This window comes from Aquarana catesbeiana, linkage group LG05 (genome assembly GCF_042186555.1).
Source record: "Aquarana catesbeiana isolate 2022-GZ linkage group LG05, ASM4218655v1, whole genome shotgun sequence".
Classification (NCBI taxonomy): Eukaryota; Metazoa; Chordata; class Amphibia; order Anura; family Ranidae; genus Aquarana; species Aquarana catesbeiana.
The window spans coordinates 366,233,425-366,251,796 of NC_133328.1; the positions used below are offsets into that span (position 1 = coordinate 366,233,425).

At 42.3% G+C, this 18,372-nt stretch overlaps 1 protein-coding gene across 1 annotated transcript in view; it reads left to right on the plus strand.

Annotated features, from left to right (window-relative positions):
• The first annotated feature begins 385 nt into the window (after positions 1-385).
• The window catches only part of LOC141144855 (pyrimidine-specific ribonucleoside hydrolase RihA-like), a 102,783-nt gene continuing 84,796 nt past the window's right edge, over positions 386-18,372 (plus strand). The window contains exon 1 of the mRNA XM_073630937.1: positions 386-634. Coding sequence (XP_073487038.1) covers positions 619-634 — 16 coding nt within the window. The 5' untranslated portion in view covers positions 386-618. The remainder of the gene's footprint in view (positions 635-18,372) is intronic.

The following is an 18,372-nucleotide window of genomic DNA, read 5'->3' on the forward strand; positions in this document are numbered from 1 at the left end:
TGATTGTGTGTACGGGCCTTAATACAGATCAATGTAGCTCTACACACTCAGTGTGAATAAGCCCTAACATTTGGTACAAAGCATTGCAAAGTTGTGCACATTTATGCACATTATAATGTGGGACTAAAAAATTAATAAACAAAACTATTAAAAACGAAACAAAATATTAAAAGTTAAATAAAAAATGGAGATTAAAAAAAACAAAAAAAAAACCAAAACAGAATGGACTGGGGGGGGGAGGAATTTTTTAAGGCTGATTGGGGTTAATAAAGGGTTAAATATGACCACATTGTAGTACAAATTCAGCAAGTGTGGAGGTGGTTAAAAGACCTATAATGACCCACTGACTAGTAGCTATAGTAGGGAGTGGATTTGACTTTGCACTCCTCCTCTTGTGTAATCTTTGTACAGCTTTCTTGAAATAAAACCTGTGTGCTCCGTTTCAAAGAATCTTTACATGCTGACTGTAAGGACTGGATAGGAGACCAGAGTGCATATCATAGACTAAATAATACAGCAAGATCATACAAGTCAAAGCCTAAAGGGTGTACAAATTCTTGTAGCTTTCTCACTGTCTCTGGGAAGATTCAGCAACTATCATTGTCAATTATCGTTTAAATGGCGAGCAAAACAGGTATGTCTTGTTTCTGTTCTCTATTCAGGTTTTTATTATATTATGAATTGTTTCTTTTACCAAAATTCTCAAATGTTAGGTCAGATTTCTGAAACAAATGTAGACTACGTTGTTTCAAAAAAAAAAAAAAAAAAAAGTCCCTGCACATTTGTGATAAACTTTACTCTGATAGCACATAGTTGTAAATAATTAATGAACAATTGTTGTTATTTTACTATTACAACACATAAATGTGCATATTGTTCATACAGTGATATTGTGAAAACTACCTTGATACCGGTATCCCTATCTTTTGAATTCTGATCGCAGATATTTCGGTTTGAAATGTATCTAAACCCAGGCACTTAGGCTCTGTTTCCACTACTGCGAGTTGTTGTGCGGACACGTGAAGTCGCATGACAAGTCAAAATCCATGTATTTCAATGGTCCCCGTGCTAACTGGTGCGACTCAAAAAAAAAAAAAAAAAAAAAAAAGGTTTTTGTACTACTTTTTTCTGACTTCAGTGCAACTTGTTCTCACCAGTCGTATGACATCGCATTGCAAAGTCGCACTGTAAATCGCCCGACTTTGGGGTCGCAATAGTGGAAACCGAGCCTTAAACTAAATGTATTGTTAAATCTAAATGGTTTTAAATCTTTTCTTTAAATGTTCTGTTTTTCTATTTATACCAGCAAGGTATTTCCACAGACCCTTTCATTCCATGGGTGACAATGCTTAATCTGTTCAATTGCAGTGTTGTCACCCTATCCTGCGCACTCCTGAGTTGAACTACCAGCAGCCATTTCAGTGCAGAGCCCAGCGACACATTTTGCTGTAATCAGCACAGTAAGCCCCAGTGAGACTTGTCATACGTTTTGACAGTTCCAAATTGCATGACAAATCACACTCCATAGCCAGCAATGAAACCGTTCATATCGTTGTGACTCACGTCGCAGCGATTATGAAAAAGGTTCCTGCACTGCTTTTTACTGATTTCATTGCAACTTGCATAGAGTTCGGTTAAATAAAGTCGGAAGCCGCAATGAAATCGGCAGTGCAAATCACACTGATGTAGTAGGTAAACACTGCGTTATCAAAAAAAAAATGCGGAAAAAAAGGAGCAGCTACATACAGTGTGACAACAACAATAAAAATAACATATAAAAATGTAGCGCATAAAAATCAACTGTGAAAGCCCACAAAGGGTATAAAGGGTATACCACAAAGGGTATAACATATATGTTATCACCATCAATACTATAAATGATTCGTGAGTCTCTCAACATAAAATAGATAAGTAAAGTCCAACGAGTGAACAGTATATATTTGGAAAATGTCCCACTGGTTGAAAATGGATGGGTATGAAAAGCAGCTGATGTTCAAACATAGGCAGATAATTACATCCCCAAGGAGAACACATCAATTGGCTGTATAAATCTTGATAAAAGTAGTGTGTAGAAAACTCTTACCAAATATACTGGACTCCCTTGTCAGCGACAGGGAATCACTTAGGCAGGGTGCCCCTTGGGGCGTTGGAAAGGATGTCCCGACTCTCAGAACCCTCCAGGTCAGACTCCGCATGGATCTCTAGGGGCCACCAGGTAGGTCCTCGCAATGGATAACAAAGGCACGAATCAGAGGAAACGAGACATCTCCCATAGGGCTCTATCTCCAGTGTCCCTTCCTCATTCGCGAATAAGTGATTCCCTGTCAAGGGAGTCCAGTATATCTGGTAAGAGTTTTCTACACACTACTTTTATCAAGATTTATACAGCCGATTGATGCTTGATGTTGATTGATGTTGACACCCTTTGTGGGCTTTCACAGTTGATTTTTATGCGCTACAAATCACACTGATGTTTGTCCTTTTTGATATTTCGCTAAGCGGTGTGAACTAGGGCTTAGGGTTGCAACCTCATCCCTTTAAACTGAACACATATGAATTACAACAGTTCTGTGGCTAATTTGAATGCAGATAAGGCACCAAGTGAGTTATTACCGCCTTAATCAGCCACAGAACCTGTGTAATTATTATGTGTTGGGTTTTAAGCCCTGGTTGACACTACTGAGATGTGGGAACCGGCGCGATTCCATTGACTGTTCCCGCATCGCATCCTCCTCGCAGGCAGTTCACACTGTCCTCTGAAAACCGCTGGGGGTGTCGATACAAAGTTAATGACAACCCCAGATCGGATTGCAGTGCAAACTGAATTTGGACAGGAATCGGATCACCCGTGCGAGTGCAATGCAAGTTCAGCCATAAAAACTGGTTGAATTTGCATCGCATAGGTATTGCATGTGATCTGCACAGCAATGCGGTGCGAATCACATGCAATGTCTGTGTTCGCAATAGTGTGAACCCAGGCTAAAGGGATGAGGTGGCAACCCTAGCTTATGCTATGATGTTCATCCACTGATGGAGACTGCGCAGACATCCACAGGAAGTTCTTAAAGGATGTGCGCAGGGAGAGAAAACACTATGTAAAAAATAAATAAAACTAAAATACAATCCTAATTACTTACAGTACTCTACAAAACCTAGTATACTTTTTGTGATGGCTTATTTCTACATGAACTAGAGGTAATATGTTGACTGTCAGTTTCTAATAGCAGAGCTTGGAAAAGGCATATGTAATCCTTACAGGTTTTAAAGGATAATGCTTTTCATAGGTGGTAGCCTTTTACAATTTTATGTGCCACTTATTAACCAATTGAAGACCAGGGCTTTTTTGGCTCTTTTTTTTACAAGTTTAAATCGGCTTTTTTTTTTTGCTAGAATATTACTTGTTACCCCAAAACATTATACCTTTTTTTTTTTTTTTTTTTTTTTTTTTTTTTTTTTTGCAGAGACCCTAGGGAATAAAATGGCAATCATTGAAATTTTTTTATTTTGCTCGGTATTTGCACAGCAATTTTGCAAACGCGCTTTTTTTGGGGAAAAAAATACACTTTAAGGAATTTTTATAAAAAAAAAAAAAAATGTTACGCCAAGTAAATGGATACCCATGATGTCACGCTTGTGGAATGGTGACAAACTACGGTACTTAAAGATCTCCATAGGGGACGCTTTAAAAGCCTTTACAGGTTACCTGTTACAGAAGAGGTCTAGTGCTAGATTTATTGTTCTCACTTTAATGTTCGTGGTGATACCTCACGTGTGGTGTGAATACTGTTTACATATGCATTCGCTTCTGCACGCTAGCATGGAGGGATGGGGCCCTTTCAAAAATAAGTTTTATTTTTAGAGATGGGTTTTTTTTTTTTTCTTTTATCACTTTTATTCCTATTATAAGAAATGTAAACATCCCTTGTAATAGAAATAAGGATGACCGGTCCTCTTTATGGAGAGATCTGGGGTCAAAAAGTCCCCAAGTCTCTCCTTTACCTTTTAACCACTTCGCGCCCACGCTATAGCCGAAAGACGGCTACAGCGCGGATGCCAATTGCCGGGAGGGCGTCCCTGGACGTCCTCCTGTTTACTTCCACGATGTGCACTCCCGCGGGCACGCATCGGGGAAGTTCTGTGCTGGCCGTGTCCCTTAGACACAGCCAGCCACAGATCGTTGTAAACGGCCAATCACAGTGGCCGTTTACAGCGCGATCGGCGGTGCCAATGAGAGATGATCTCATATGTAAACATATGAGATCATCTCTCATCGCCGGCTCTCCCTCCTCACAGAGACAGCGTGTGAGGAGGGAGAGCGAACCGCTGCAGCGTGAGTCAAAACAAAAAAATGAAAAAAAGTGACATCAGTGTCATCTGTCCCCACTGCCATCTGTCACTGCCATCTGTCCCCAGTGCCACGTATCAATGCCATCTGTCATCAGTGCCACTTATCAGTGCCATCTGTCATCAGTGCCATCTGTCAATGTCACGTGTCATCAGTGCCACGTATCAGTGCCATCTGTCATCAGTGTCACGTGTCATCAGTGCCACGTATTAGTGCCATCTGTCATCAGTGCCACGTATTAGTGCCATCTGTCATCAGTGCCATGTATTAGTGCCACGTGTCATCAGTGCCACATATTAGTGCCATCTGTCATCAGTTTCACGTTTTATCAATGCCACGTATTAGTGCCATCTGTCATCAGTGCCACTTATTAGTGCCATCTGTCATCAGTGCCATCTGTCATCAGTGTCATCAGTGCCACGTATCAGTGCCATCTGTCATCAGTGCCACATCAGTGTCACGTGTCATTGTCCTGGTGCTCCAGGGCCTTCAAAAATGTAATAGGTAGTCAACAAGTTAGATGTGTAATTTATGCTCCTAGAACACATGATGGCGCTCCCTGCATGTTGGGCCTCTAGATGTGGCTAGGCTGTGAAAAAGTCCCACACATGTGGTATGGTAATACTCTCAGGAGGAGTAGCAGAATGTATTTTGGGGTGTCATTTGTGGTATGCACATGCTATGTGAGAGAAATTAACTATTACAATTGCAATTTTGTGGAGGGAAAAAAAAATCTTCATTTTGCTAAGAATTGTGGGGAAAAAATGACAACATTAAAAACCTCACCACACATCTTACTAAATACCTTGGAATGTCTACTAGCAAAAAATGGGTCATTTGGGGGGTATTTGTACTTTCCTGACTTGTTCGGGTCGCAAGAAATGAAATAGGCCACCAGTACATTAGGTGTGATTTGCACCATAGTTTGTAGACTCTCTAACTTTCACAAAGACCAAATAATATCCACTAATTTGGGTTATTTTTACCAAAGATATGTAGCAGTATAAATTGTGGCCAAAATTTAGGAAGAAAAATTAATAATTTGCTAAATTTTATCACATTCGTTTTTTTTCAAACTTTCCAGTCTTTTTTCATTTATAGTGCAAAAAATAAAAAACCCAGAGGTGATCAAATACCACCAAAAGAAAGCTCTATTTGTATGAAAAAAGGACAAAAAATTCATTTGGGTACAGTATTACATGACTGAGTAATTGTCATTCAAAGTGTGAGAGCGCTGAAAGCTGAAAATTGGTTTGGGCAGGAGGGGGGTTTAAGTGCCCAGTAAGCAAGTGGTTAAAAGCAAAAAGGTTTTGTTTTGTGGTTTTTTTTTTTTTTTTTTTTTTTTTTTTTTTTTTTTTTGCTTTTAAAAAAACAAAAAAAAAATTTTTTTACTTCCAGCCTGGAAGTGACGTCATGACATAGCTCCAGTCCTCCAGGGCCATGGAGGCGATCAAAGTGGATCTACTCTATCCTTCACCCTAACCTGAAAAGTAAATGAGTAGAACAGCGCTGCGTAACCTGGATAACAGCTGCCAACACACCTATAGACCTAGGTAGTTAAAAGTAAATGGAAAAAAGTGTGGCGCTATAAATTTAGTGACATATCTCAAAAAATATGTGTTATAAAAAAATCTTTACAATGGAGTGCAAAAAGGTGTGACCCAATATATGCAATATGGATAAAAATTAAGGTATACACTATACCAAATATCATATACTGGAAGGTGAGGCATATATATATACCATCTACTGAATAACATACATAAACATACAAGTCAAAGCATATGTATAACAAAACACGTGAAAAAAGTGATGATATAAAAACATAAAGTCCAAAAGAATGTTATATGTTGAAACTGTTGAAACCAACAGATTAAAGTCCACCAATAGTGTGAATGGAAAAACGAAGTGAAGAAGCCACCACCTAGCGTTATAGGGGGCTTACCAGATATAAATGACCTGGAACGGCGTATGCCGGCCAGGTCACAACAGGCTATTAGACTAACGGGTCACTCAAATATGATGTTTTAGATATCCATATTAAGTTGAAGTTAAAACGAAGACAAATGAAGAGGCTATATAAAAGCAACCAGAATTCCCGGGAAAGGCAAAAATGGTGGAAAGAAAGCCGTCACCTGAAGATCTGGAGGCTTACCAGAGGGTATTGACCTGGAAAGACTTCCGTCAACCAAGTCAAATAGGCATAGTGACCATCTGGTCGGAAGGAAAATCCCCTTCAGTATATCTTCAAAGTGCTTCAACTTAGGATGACTCCTAGGCGTCAGCCGTAATTCTCAACAGCCAAAGGATTAGTGTTTCAATGGAAGGCCACAAGCGAGTATTCAAATGCCATGTGAGGATTAGAAAAAAACTCACATAGCATAATAACGTTTAAACTGGTTTATTAAAAAATATTAAAAACAAACTCACATTTTATAGATCAGATAAAGTCAAAAATCAAGTAGCGGTAATGATAAAGGGTCCACCCAACATGTTTCTGCTGAAAAGCCGTCATCTGGTGTGGACCCCCCCCATCTCACCGCTATATAAAGGATTAGTGACCCCTATGGAAGTGGCAAGGTACCGGAAGTGAAAAAATTACATCACTTCCGGTCTGACTATCCAGGAACATATAACCAATAACGTCCATATCAAAATAAAATTTAAGATAGATATTAATAAATTAATCAATATGCTTTTATATGAAAACTTAGTGTGTTAAAAACACTCTTCAAGGCCGAGTTTATAGCGGGGCGGAACCACGCCTCACCTAGACAATACAAACGGAGGCCATCTCCATAGCACGGAACCAGCCTCGTTTTCATTCTCTGTCTGTAGTTTTTTCACTTCCGGTATCGGCTTTCAGGTGACGGCTTTCTTTCCACCATTTTTGCCTTTCCTGGGAATTCTGGTTGCTTTTATATAGCCTCTTCATTTGTCTTAGTTTTAACTTCAACTTAACATGGATATCTAAAACATCATATTTGAGTGACCCGTTGGTCTCATAGCCTGTTGTGACCTGGCCGGCATACGCCGTTTCAGGTCATTTATATCTGGTAAGCCCCCTATAACCCTAGGTGGTGGCTTCTTCACTTTGTTTTTCCATTCACACTATTGGTGGACTTTAATCTGTTGGTTTCAACAGTTTCAACATATAACACTCTTTTGGACTTTATGTTTTTATATCATCACTTTTTTCATGTGTTTTGTTATACATATGCTTTGACTTGTATGTTTATGTATGTTATTCAGTAGATGGTATATATATATATGCCTCACCTTCCAGTATATGATATTTGGTATAATGTATACCTTAATTTTTATCCATTTTGCATATATTGGGTCACACCTTTTTGCACTCCATTGTAAAGATTTTTTTATAACACATATTTTTTGAGATATGTCACTAAATTTATAGCGCCACACTCTTCACCCTAACCTCCAGCCATAATCCATGTAAACCACTTGCAAACCGCAATGTGTATATATACGTATTGTGGTCGGCAAGTGGCTAAGATTTGAAAATAATTTCCTCAAGTATTAATTTTCAGGAATTTATCCTATTTTTCTTTAGCTTTTTTGATATTTGGCTCCCTTCGTATTGTGTTGTGTTAACCCACCTGCCTTAGGATAACACATTTTCGTGCATCAAGGTATATGGCATTAAAGGTATAACGTAGCACATCTTAATGCATAAACACATTTGAATGGGCTGAGAGCACACACTAAAGAGGAACTTTAGTCAGTTTTTGAAACCTTAAACGTCAGCGCTACAAATACTATAGCTGCTACACTTATTAGCCCCTTGGAGTCCAGCGCTCTCCTCCTTGGAGCCGATAATTTGCCATGCTTCAGTTCTTCGGTGCTGCAATCCTGGATATAGGAAATGGCTGTGACATTCTGAAGTCTCAGCTGGTTTCCACTGCACAAGGCTTGGCAAAACGGTTAAGCCTTGTACACATGATTGGATTTTCCGACGGGAAATGTTTGATGACAGGCTGTTGACAGAAAATCCGACCGCGTGTATGCTCCATCAGACAATTATTGTCAGATTTTCCGCAGACAAATGTTGGATAGTAGGTTTTAAAATTTTCCACGGACAAATGTGTGTTGCCTTAGTTTCCGATCGTGTGTACAAAAGTCCAAAGTACAAACACGCATGCTCGGAAGCAAGGATGAGCCAGAAGCGGTCGGTCTTGTAAACTAGCGTTCATAATGGAGAATTAACATTCGTGACATGGCAAATTATGAAATCTCGAAATGCAGCGTACATATCTCTTCTTCTTTAATGGGATAATAATGAAGTTGCTTTGCTGGTGATACTGATGGAGTTATTGCAAACAAATTTTCAAAGGCTTTTTTTTTTTTTTTTTCTAGTGATATCAAGAATAATATTTTTTTGGGGGGGCAAGTTACCACAACACTATTATCCCGTAGTTTTTAAGATCAAAGATACAACTATGTTGGTGTCCCTTGTTACTTTAAAAAAAAAAAAAATACACTGTAAAATTAACTGCCTACTCCCAAACTGTCATTTGGAGTTAAACACATAGCCAAGTATTATTCTCCACAATTTTTTTTTACCTGTGCATTAGAAAAAGAAAACAAATAAAATTAGACATGCTATCTGCCATTAGAACCTAACCAAAAAGTGCATTCTATGCATCCAAAAATATAGAAAATATACCAAATCCAATCATTATTCAATCAAAAAAAGTCGAAGCAATAACTCCAAGGCCAATAATAAATAACACGTTATCTCCTCCGATTCTGCAACATGTCTGGTTGACGAACAGCCGTTCAAAAACGAACTGAAAAGCGCGAAATGAAAAGTGCGAATTAACACTCGCCAAACTTACATGAAATTATCAGGAGCCCAAAGGGTGGCGCTAAAGAGCTGAAAAACCACGTAGTACGTCTAGTACGTCACTACGTTTATAATTGATGGCTAACAATTGTGTGCCGTGTGTATGCAAGACAAGTTTGGGCCAACGCCCTTCGGACAAAAGACCACGATTTTGTTGGCCAACAATCCGATCGTGTGATCGATAAAAGTGTGGTGTTGCGCTAATCCTTTCTATATATGTAAGAAAAAACGGATAACTTAGATGTGGTAACACAGTGATGGTGGGTGTCTCTAAAGTGAAGATATATTGCAATAAACCATAGCATGAATGCCTTTATGTGACTCTGCAATAGCGTGATAATTTTAACCTCTATCCGAGAGTGACTAAAACTGTGTATAGATCATAAAAACATGATCATAAAATTCATAAAGAATTATGGCTGGGAAGAAAAGCCAGATATATACTGAACAAATAATTATAAAAATATAAAACGTGACTGGTGCTTATGAAAATACTCACACACTTATACAAAAAATAAAAAAACAACCAGCTCTAGAGGTATCCCAGTCACTGACTGGACTAGTATGCCCCTGGTATAACTCAACACATAACCAGGTGTATATATGCAACGTGAATGGTGCTCTTATAACATAACAAATTAAGTGATATACAGTCCACTACTAAACGTGCAAAAACAGTGCTTCACTTAAAATGTTCTATGCAAAGTCCAAAAAATGATATATGCAAGTGATCCACTCGGTGCCAGATAAACGTGACAATAGTGATTATTCTCTCTTCATGCAACACGGCACACACTGGTGGGTAGTGGCCCCTTACCTGAGAGTAATGGGGTACTCGCATTTAGCCACTTTTAGGCATGGCAGCCTTTAGTTGTTAATACCATGGAATCAGCAAACAGTGGGGGCGGTGGTAATACAATCCTATCCTGGCTTGTCTACTTTACGGACGGACGTCTCTTCAAGTAGTGCCCCGGGGTCACCGAGATAAACCAGAAAGGAAGATCCCACAATGGTATCAAAACATAGAGTGCCTGTACCGTCCCTACGCGTGACGTCACGGCCCACGTGACTTCTTCAGGGGTACAGGGAGGCACTATGTGTGTCTTTAAATAGCTCTCCCATAGGATATAATGGGCGGCCATTTTCCCGAAGCCGCAGGGAAATGCTAAATCGGCCATTTTGCCTAGGGCAGATGGACACGGCTATGCTATAGGTCGTCCAATAATAGTAACAGGGGCGGGTGCCTTTCACTGGTAGCTGTGCAGGGCTTGGCCAATCAATGATCGTGCTCTTCGCCACTGTCAGCAATGGGGAGACAGAATAATACCGGCGAGACGGCATATATGTTAACCTGTGTGCAGTGGCATCTAGTAACAGACAGGTCAATGTCATCCATGGGCAAATAGAAAATATTGGCAGGGGGAGATATTAGTGTACGGACTTAGCTAATAAGCCCAGTCTCCCCGCAATCAACCAGACCACATAATTTAAAATTTATACATATGATACTAAATGAAAAATATATATAAAATATATATAAAAGACCGATCGGTAAGGGAAAGGCATTCTAGATACAACAAGTATAACATAACACATTTAAAATCGGATAATCAAAAAGTGCTGGTGCATAGTGTATGCATAAAGCTATCTCTATTCAAGGCAGGCACTGTGCACATGATATGGAAATATATATATGCTTGAATGCTGAGTAAGCGAAGTAATACATATCAAAAATAAGTGTATGTGAACTAGGTACATCTATCGCATACTCATGCAGACGGGTACTCCTCAGTATAAAACGGTGAGATTAAAACTATACAGTATTATCTAAAACAGCTCAAGCGTGTCTATATGGGTATACTACAACCTCATGTGGCTGGTACGAGAATGGACAAGTTGGCAGGATATTCAGAAGGTTATGAATATTTGGGGGCGTGGCCTGACACTGCATGGAGTAGGACATGTGGACTCAGAGCTCCATCCATTACTCCTGTAAAACTATTAATCCTGGACATACTAACTGACTAACTGGCTGGACTACCTCTCTATGACACCTGGGACAGCTGGACCTGACTCCTGGAGGAAAAAGACGCACGGCGGCCCGAACGGAGCGGCGATCTCTCGCTCGGTGGGTAAAAAACTAATTGAGACCGCGGCTTCGGCCTACAACCGGAGGCCGCGGCCATCTTGGTACACCTCAATCTCGGCCCTGCCTGGATCCAGCCCCATAAAACAGGTACCTGACTACTAGATAGCTCCCTGAAGGAGCTGGACTGTGCTCATTCCTCCTCCTCCTAGCCTGCTCACCCACCTGGGATCCAGAGAGACTGCCACTCACAAACGGCCTGGCTGGCGGCCTGGGCCTACCTGTGCTGACCGGCGGCCATTTTGGCGCACCTGCCCCCTTTGCCTGCGCTGTACACATAGACTGCGGCCCTGCTATCCCCCTGTAAAGGCGGTTTCTCCTGGGGACGTGGCCTGACAGTGGAATAGGACGCATTCCTGAGAAGATCTGTACATTAATCTTGATTTTACCCCATCCTATACCTGCAGACCCCTCTAAACAAGCTTAGTAGCTTCCCTTTTGTGACCGCTGAAGAATCCAGTCAAGATGTCTCCCACAAAGGCTCAGAAAGCAGCGACGGCAGCAAAACTAGCTCAGTACCGCCGGCATGAGGGAGAGGAGATGGAGGAAAATGGTGCAGCGGAAAAGCCTGAGGAGGAACGTCCGGCGGGAGATACGGATCGGCTTCTCGAGGCAATCACATTCTGCAGAACTTCACTAACAGCACAGATAGAGGAGGTAAAGGTAGATATATCTGTCATCCGGCAAGATTTACATAAACTCCGGGACCGGGTTAAAACTGCAGAAAACCGAATCAGCAATGTGGAAGACGCCATCCCGCCCCTGCAAGAGGGGACAGAACGTATACAGCGCCAAATCCAGCAACTGTTCTCCAAGCATGACGAAATGGAGAACAGACTGAGGAGATGCAACCTGCGATTAATCGGCCTCCCTGAAGGCGCTGAGGGAAAGGACCCCACCACATTCCTCGAGCAGCTACTCATCACACACTATGGCAGAGAGGCTTTCTCCCCAATGCTAGCTGTGGAAAGGGCCCACCGAATGCCTGCCAGACCGCCTCCGCAGGGAGCACCCCCGCTCACCTTTATAGCCAAGCTCCTTAACTACAAGGATCGGGATGCGGCCCTGAGAATGGCACGAGAAAAAGGCAACATTCAACTAGGGAACAGTAAAATCACCATATTCCCTGACTTCTCAACAGAAGTACAGCACCGCAGACAAGGGTTCACAGAGGCCAAACGCAGGCTGAGATCAAAGCAAATTAAATATGCTATGCTATTTCCAGCCCGACTCCGAGTAGAGCAAGATGGCAGAGTTCACTTTTTTGAGGACCCCGAGGAGGTGATAACCTGGCTGGAACGCCAAGGGGCACCGGAGAGAGCAGACTGATACCGCTGTAAGTACACTTTTTGCTATCACTTACCACAATCAACACAGCATACAACTCCTGACATTTATTGCAGACCTGATTAGAAATTAACAGATATGCGCTGTGCACTGAAGTGGACATATACAGATCAAACTGTTAGATTTAAATACTCTTCGCATTAGCCCATTTATTCGCTCAGTGAGCCAGATGGAAGACCCACCAAGGAACTGTGAGTTGTATCCTTACTACGAGAGTCAAGTTTAGCCTAACAGTCAACAAGCTGATTTTTCCCTTACCCACATTTTTTACTTTAATTTGTTTTCCCCTGACATCTTATGTGGCCCAATATGTTTTTTGAGAAGACGGAGCCCCAGAGAGGGCACAGTCCTGCCCCTTTATTGCAAAGTGCAGCGAGACTTTACCCCACTCAACATCAGAGAATATGATAGTGAGATTGGGAGCCACTGCAATGAACACTTATATACCGCTCCTCCAACACGGAGTGTAACCCGTCAGCACTCTCTAGTGCGGTGGCCCCAATTATTATTATTATTATTATACAGGATTTATATAGCGCCAACAGTTTGCGCAGCGCTTTACAACATGGGGCAGACAGTACACTTACAATACAAATCAATACAGGAGGGATCAGAGGGCCCTGCTCGTTAGAGCTTACAATCTAGAAGGGAGGGTCAAGTGGAGACAAAAGGTAATAACTGTGGGGGATGAGCTGATGGGGGGAAAAAAAAAAAACGTACAGTTGTTAGGTGTGGGTAGGATAGGCTTCTCTGAAGAGAAGGGTTTTCAGGGATCTTCTGAAAGCTAATAACGTAGGAGATAAGCGGACAGATTGGGGTAAGGAGTTCCATAGGATTGGAGAGGCTTTGGAAAAGGCCTGGAGGCGAGCATGGGAGGAGGTCATGAGGGAGCTAGAGAGCAGGAGGTCTTGAGAGGAACGAAGAGAGCGAGTAGGTTGGTATTTAGAGACTAAGCAAGTGATGTAGCTGGGGGCGAAATTGTGTATGGCTTTGTACGTAGTTGTTAGAATTTTGAATTTAATTCTTTGGCCGAGCGGAAGCCAGTGGAGGGATTGACAGAGAGGAGTGGCAGACACAGAGCGATTGGTAAGGTGGATGAGTCTGGCAGCGGCATTCATAATGGATTGAAGAGGTGATAGACTATGTAGCGGTAAGCCAATGAGAAGGGAGTTGCAGTAGTCAAGGCGAGAGATGACCAGCGAGTGAATTAAGAGCTTTGTTGTGTCATTGGTTAGAAAGGGGCGTATTTTGGAGATGTTGCGGAGGTTGAGGCGGCAGGATTTGGACAGTGATTGGATGTGTTGCTTGAAGGAGAGTTCAGAGTCTAGGACTACACCTAGAACCTTGGCATGTGGGGATAGGCTTATAGTTGTGCCATCGAGTTTGACAGAGAGATCAGGGGAAGAGGCATGGGGGGGGGGGAAATTAGAAGTTCGGTTTTGGCTAGATTGAGTTTAAGGAAGTGGTGAGACATCCAGACTGATATATCTGAGAGTAAATTACTGATACGTGAGGAGACAGAGGGAGTGAGCTGAGGGGTAGAGAAATAGATTTGGGTGTCATCAGCGTAGAGGTGGTATTGGAAGCCATGGGAGGCTATCAGTTGACCCAGGGAGGCAGTGTAGATAGAAAATAGTAGAGGTCCAAGAACAGAACCTTGAGGGACCCCAACAGAGAAAGGAAGAGGAGAGGAGGAAGTGGAGTTATAAGAAACGCTAAAGGTGCGGTTGGATAAGTAGGAAGAGAACCAGCGAAGTTGAAGGTGGAGAAGAGTTGACGGGGACAGGATGATAAGTTGCTAATGAGAGTGGTAAAATAGGTCTGCTTGGCAGAGAGGAGGCTGGAGTTGTATTTTTGGAGGGCAGATTTATATTGGTAGAAATCTCTCTGGGACTTAGTCTTACGTCACAGGCGCTCCAGAGCACGACTACGTTTTTTCAAACATCTAGTATCATCTGTTTGCCAAGGTTGAAGGGGTCTGGGCTTGATTCTGTGTGTAGTGAGGGGGGCAAGTGAGTTCAGTGAGGCTAGAAGTGAAGCGTTGTACACAGAAGTGGCTAGGTTGGTGCAGGATAGGGGAGAGATTTTGTCGTAGAGGTTGTTGATGGCAGAGTAGAGAAGAGAAGGGTTGAGATGACGTAGGTTTCTGCGGGTAACTTTAAGGTGGTTGGAGGGAGAGGAGGTGAAGGAGAGGGAGAGAGAGAAACTAATAAGGTGGTGATCAGAGAGTGGGGATGGATAGTTGGAGAGGTTGCATGGAGTGCAAAGGTGAGAGAACACGAGGTCAAGGATATTGCCTTCTGAGTGAGTTGGGGCATGTATCCACTGCTTCAGGTCAAAGGAGGATGTTAGGCTGAGAAGTTTGGAAGTGGAAGGAGTGTTAGTATTCATAGGGATGTTGACGTCCCCGAGAATGATAGTGGGGATTTCAGAAGAAAGAAAGTACGGTAGCCAGGCAGAGAAGTCTTCAAGAAAGGTTGATACTGGTCCAGGGGGCCTGTAGATCACAGCTATCCTTAGAGAAATTGGAGTGAAAAGGCGAATACAGTGTGCTTCGAAAGAGGAGAGTGACAGAGAGGGAGGTGGCTGAAGTACCTGAAAGGTGCTATGTGGGGCTAGCAGGATTCCGACACCTCCTCCTTTACGTCCGCAGGATCTGGGGGAGTGAGTCCAGAGAAGACCACCATGGGATAGGGCAGCAGAAGATGCAGTGTCGGATTCGTGGAGCCAGGTTTCGGTAATGGCGAGTAGGTTAAATGAGTTGGCAATAAAGAGGTCATGGAGAGAGGTGAGCTTGTTGCAGACAGAGCGCGAGTTCCAAAGGGCACAAGAGAAAGGGAGTCTGGATTTGGGAAGAATAGAAATGGGAATTAAATTGTGTTGATTGCGGCGGCTGCTGCCAGAGGGTGCAGGGTGATGGGTGCATGGGGTACAGTTAAATGATGGAGGCCCAGGGTTTGGGGATATATCTCCAGAGGTTAGGAGAAGCAAGAGGGTGAGGGAGGTAATATAGGAGTGGGATTTATATGAAGTGACATGCCCCGGGGTCTTGGAGATTTTTAGTGTATGTGGATTTAGAATTAGCAGGAGTTGGTGGGTGCAGTAATAGGGACAGGACAGGAGTGAGGGTGATATATATATGCTGTGGGGGGGAGAAGAGGGGTGAAGGAGAGATAGTTTTAGGATGGAGGACAGAGTTGTCAAAAGCAGTGGTAGAGAAAGCATGTTCCAAGGAAAAAGAGCTAAAGGAGTAAACAAGTTCACCTGATGTCTGTGTGCTGTTTTTCAAAGTGTTTATGTTGTGTCCTTTCGCTTTAGTGCAGAGTCAGAAGTGCATTTCACTTGTAGAAATCGCCACTTTGGGAAAGAGCCAAGTTGCAAATGCGTACCCCCTGCAAATGCTTCCCCCAAGAGAAGCTTAAATATATACTGATAGGGGTAGGGTGTGGGCGGATTTCAATTAGCAATCAAGAGGTTATAAAGCTTGGCTGGTTAATAGGGCAAAATTCTTAAGTCACAAACAGACTAGCAAGAGGGCACTAAAGTTCAGAGGGCCATAATTTTGGGTAAGACAAGGGAGATAATAAAGCATTGTAATGTGGACAGATCTACAGACAGTTAAGTAAAAATAACATACCAGCATTATTAGAGACACATAAGAAAAAAGATAGCAGTGTTTCAGTTTTTGGCTGGAGCTGTAGTAGTAGGAGCATACCAGAGTTAAGAGACATAGGAGACAGATTTCACTAATGCGATTCTGGCTGGAGTTGTAGTAGTAGGAGCATACCAGAGTTAAGAGACATAGGAGACAGATTTCACTAATGCGATTCTGGCTGGAGCTGTAGTAGTAGGAGCATACCTGTGGGAGGACAAAGATGATATTTTCAGATCAGACAGTCAGATGATGAGTGATAAGTGCAGAGTCAGAAGTGCATTTCACTTGTAGAAATCGCCACTTTGGGAAAGAGCCAAGTTGCAAATGTGTACCCCCTGCAAAATTACTCGCATGTTTATGGCTTTACCATGCAAAGTTTTGTATTTCCTTGTTGGGGATTTTCAGCCGCTTTGGGGATGATGCCTGCAACAGTTGGGGAGGTTGCAAGGCGGGGTGGGGGGTGGTGGGGGGGACAGTTCAACCATTGAACAGATTTGTATGTGTTATAACCAGATGGTACAAGAACCAAAGTTGGACATTGTTGTTGCAGACATTAAACGTTAAGCTATACCTAGTAAGGTGTACACTAAATATACATTACAGACATCTGAGAAGGCTAACCAAAAAACTAGATGTATATATGATGGCTGAAACACGTTGCTGTATAGAAGGGAACACATGGGGACTCTAAAGTTTCTTACCTGGAATGTGCGGGGCTTGCGTGAGAAGATAAAACGCTCGGCGGCCCTCACGTTCCTTAAAAAACAACACGCTGACATCCTAGTCTTAGTGGATACTCATGTGGAAGGGAGATTGCAAATGGCTCTTCGCCGACCTTGGGTCGGATGGGCATTTCATTCAACCTACACATCACACGCACGTGGAGTATCAGTTTTGGTGGCCAAATCAGTACAATTTGAACTTATAGAGGTTTCCACGGACCCACAGGGACGGTATGTCTTTTTATCTGTCAAGCTGTATGGGGAACCTTTTCTTATTTTGGCTTTCTATGTACCCCCCCATTCTCCATACCCATAATCTTGGGGCTTCACATTCATGACCAAACACCCCACAGTCCAGGCAGTCTGGCTGGGGGATTTTAACACCACACTAAACCCCTCGGTAGATAGACTTCAACCCTCGAATCCACATCCAATAACCAACAGAGAAACCAAATTTGCCAAGCTAATTTCCTCCTTTCACCTTGTGGATTCTTGGAGATACAAATACCCACACAAACAATCCTTCTCTTGTTTCTCTTCCTCCCACAACTCTATGTCTAGAATTGACATGATATTGTTATCACAAAGTCTCACACCCCGACTACTAGAGAAGGTTATGAATATTTAAAATATTAAAATAATTTGTAATGTATAAAAATTTGATATTAAAAATTGCTCAGAAAACTGTTCTAATCAAATTCTATGTTAAGGCCTCTTGGCGAGAAGGTGTCCAAGGTGAAAATCCACCTGGACTCTAGTTGGCTGAGGGTCCTAACTTTATGTCCCCCCCGCCAGTGCTTCACATAAGGTTCAATACCCCAAAATTTCAGGTGAGAGGGATCTTTATTATGACATAGCAAGAAGTGTCTGGATACGCTGTGTTTATCATATCCGTTTATAATATTTTTCACATGTTCTTTGATTCGCACTCTGAGCGGTCTTTTCGTCCGGCCTATATATTGCAAACCACAGCTACATTGTAGGGCATATACAGCCCCCTCTGTGTTACAACAGATGAAGTTTTGTACTTCATAGGTGTCTCCCGTAGATGTGGATGAGAAGTAGAACACTTTCTCATTGGGGCGTCTCATTCTGACGCATGCGAAGCATCTTTTACATGGGAAGAATCCTTTCCCTGAGAAGAATGTGAAGGTCTTTTTTGGTGGATCTATCACGTTTTTCACCAATTTATCCCGAATCGACGGTGCTCTTTTGTAGATAAATTTGGGATTTTTTGGTAAACTTCCCTGTAATTGTGTGTCTGCCAGCAGAATATGCCAATGACGTCTA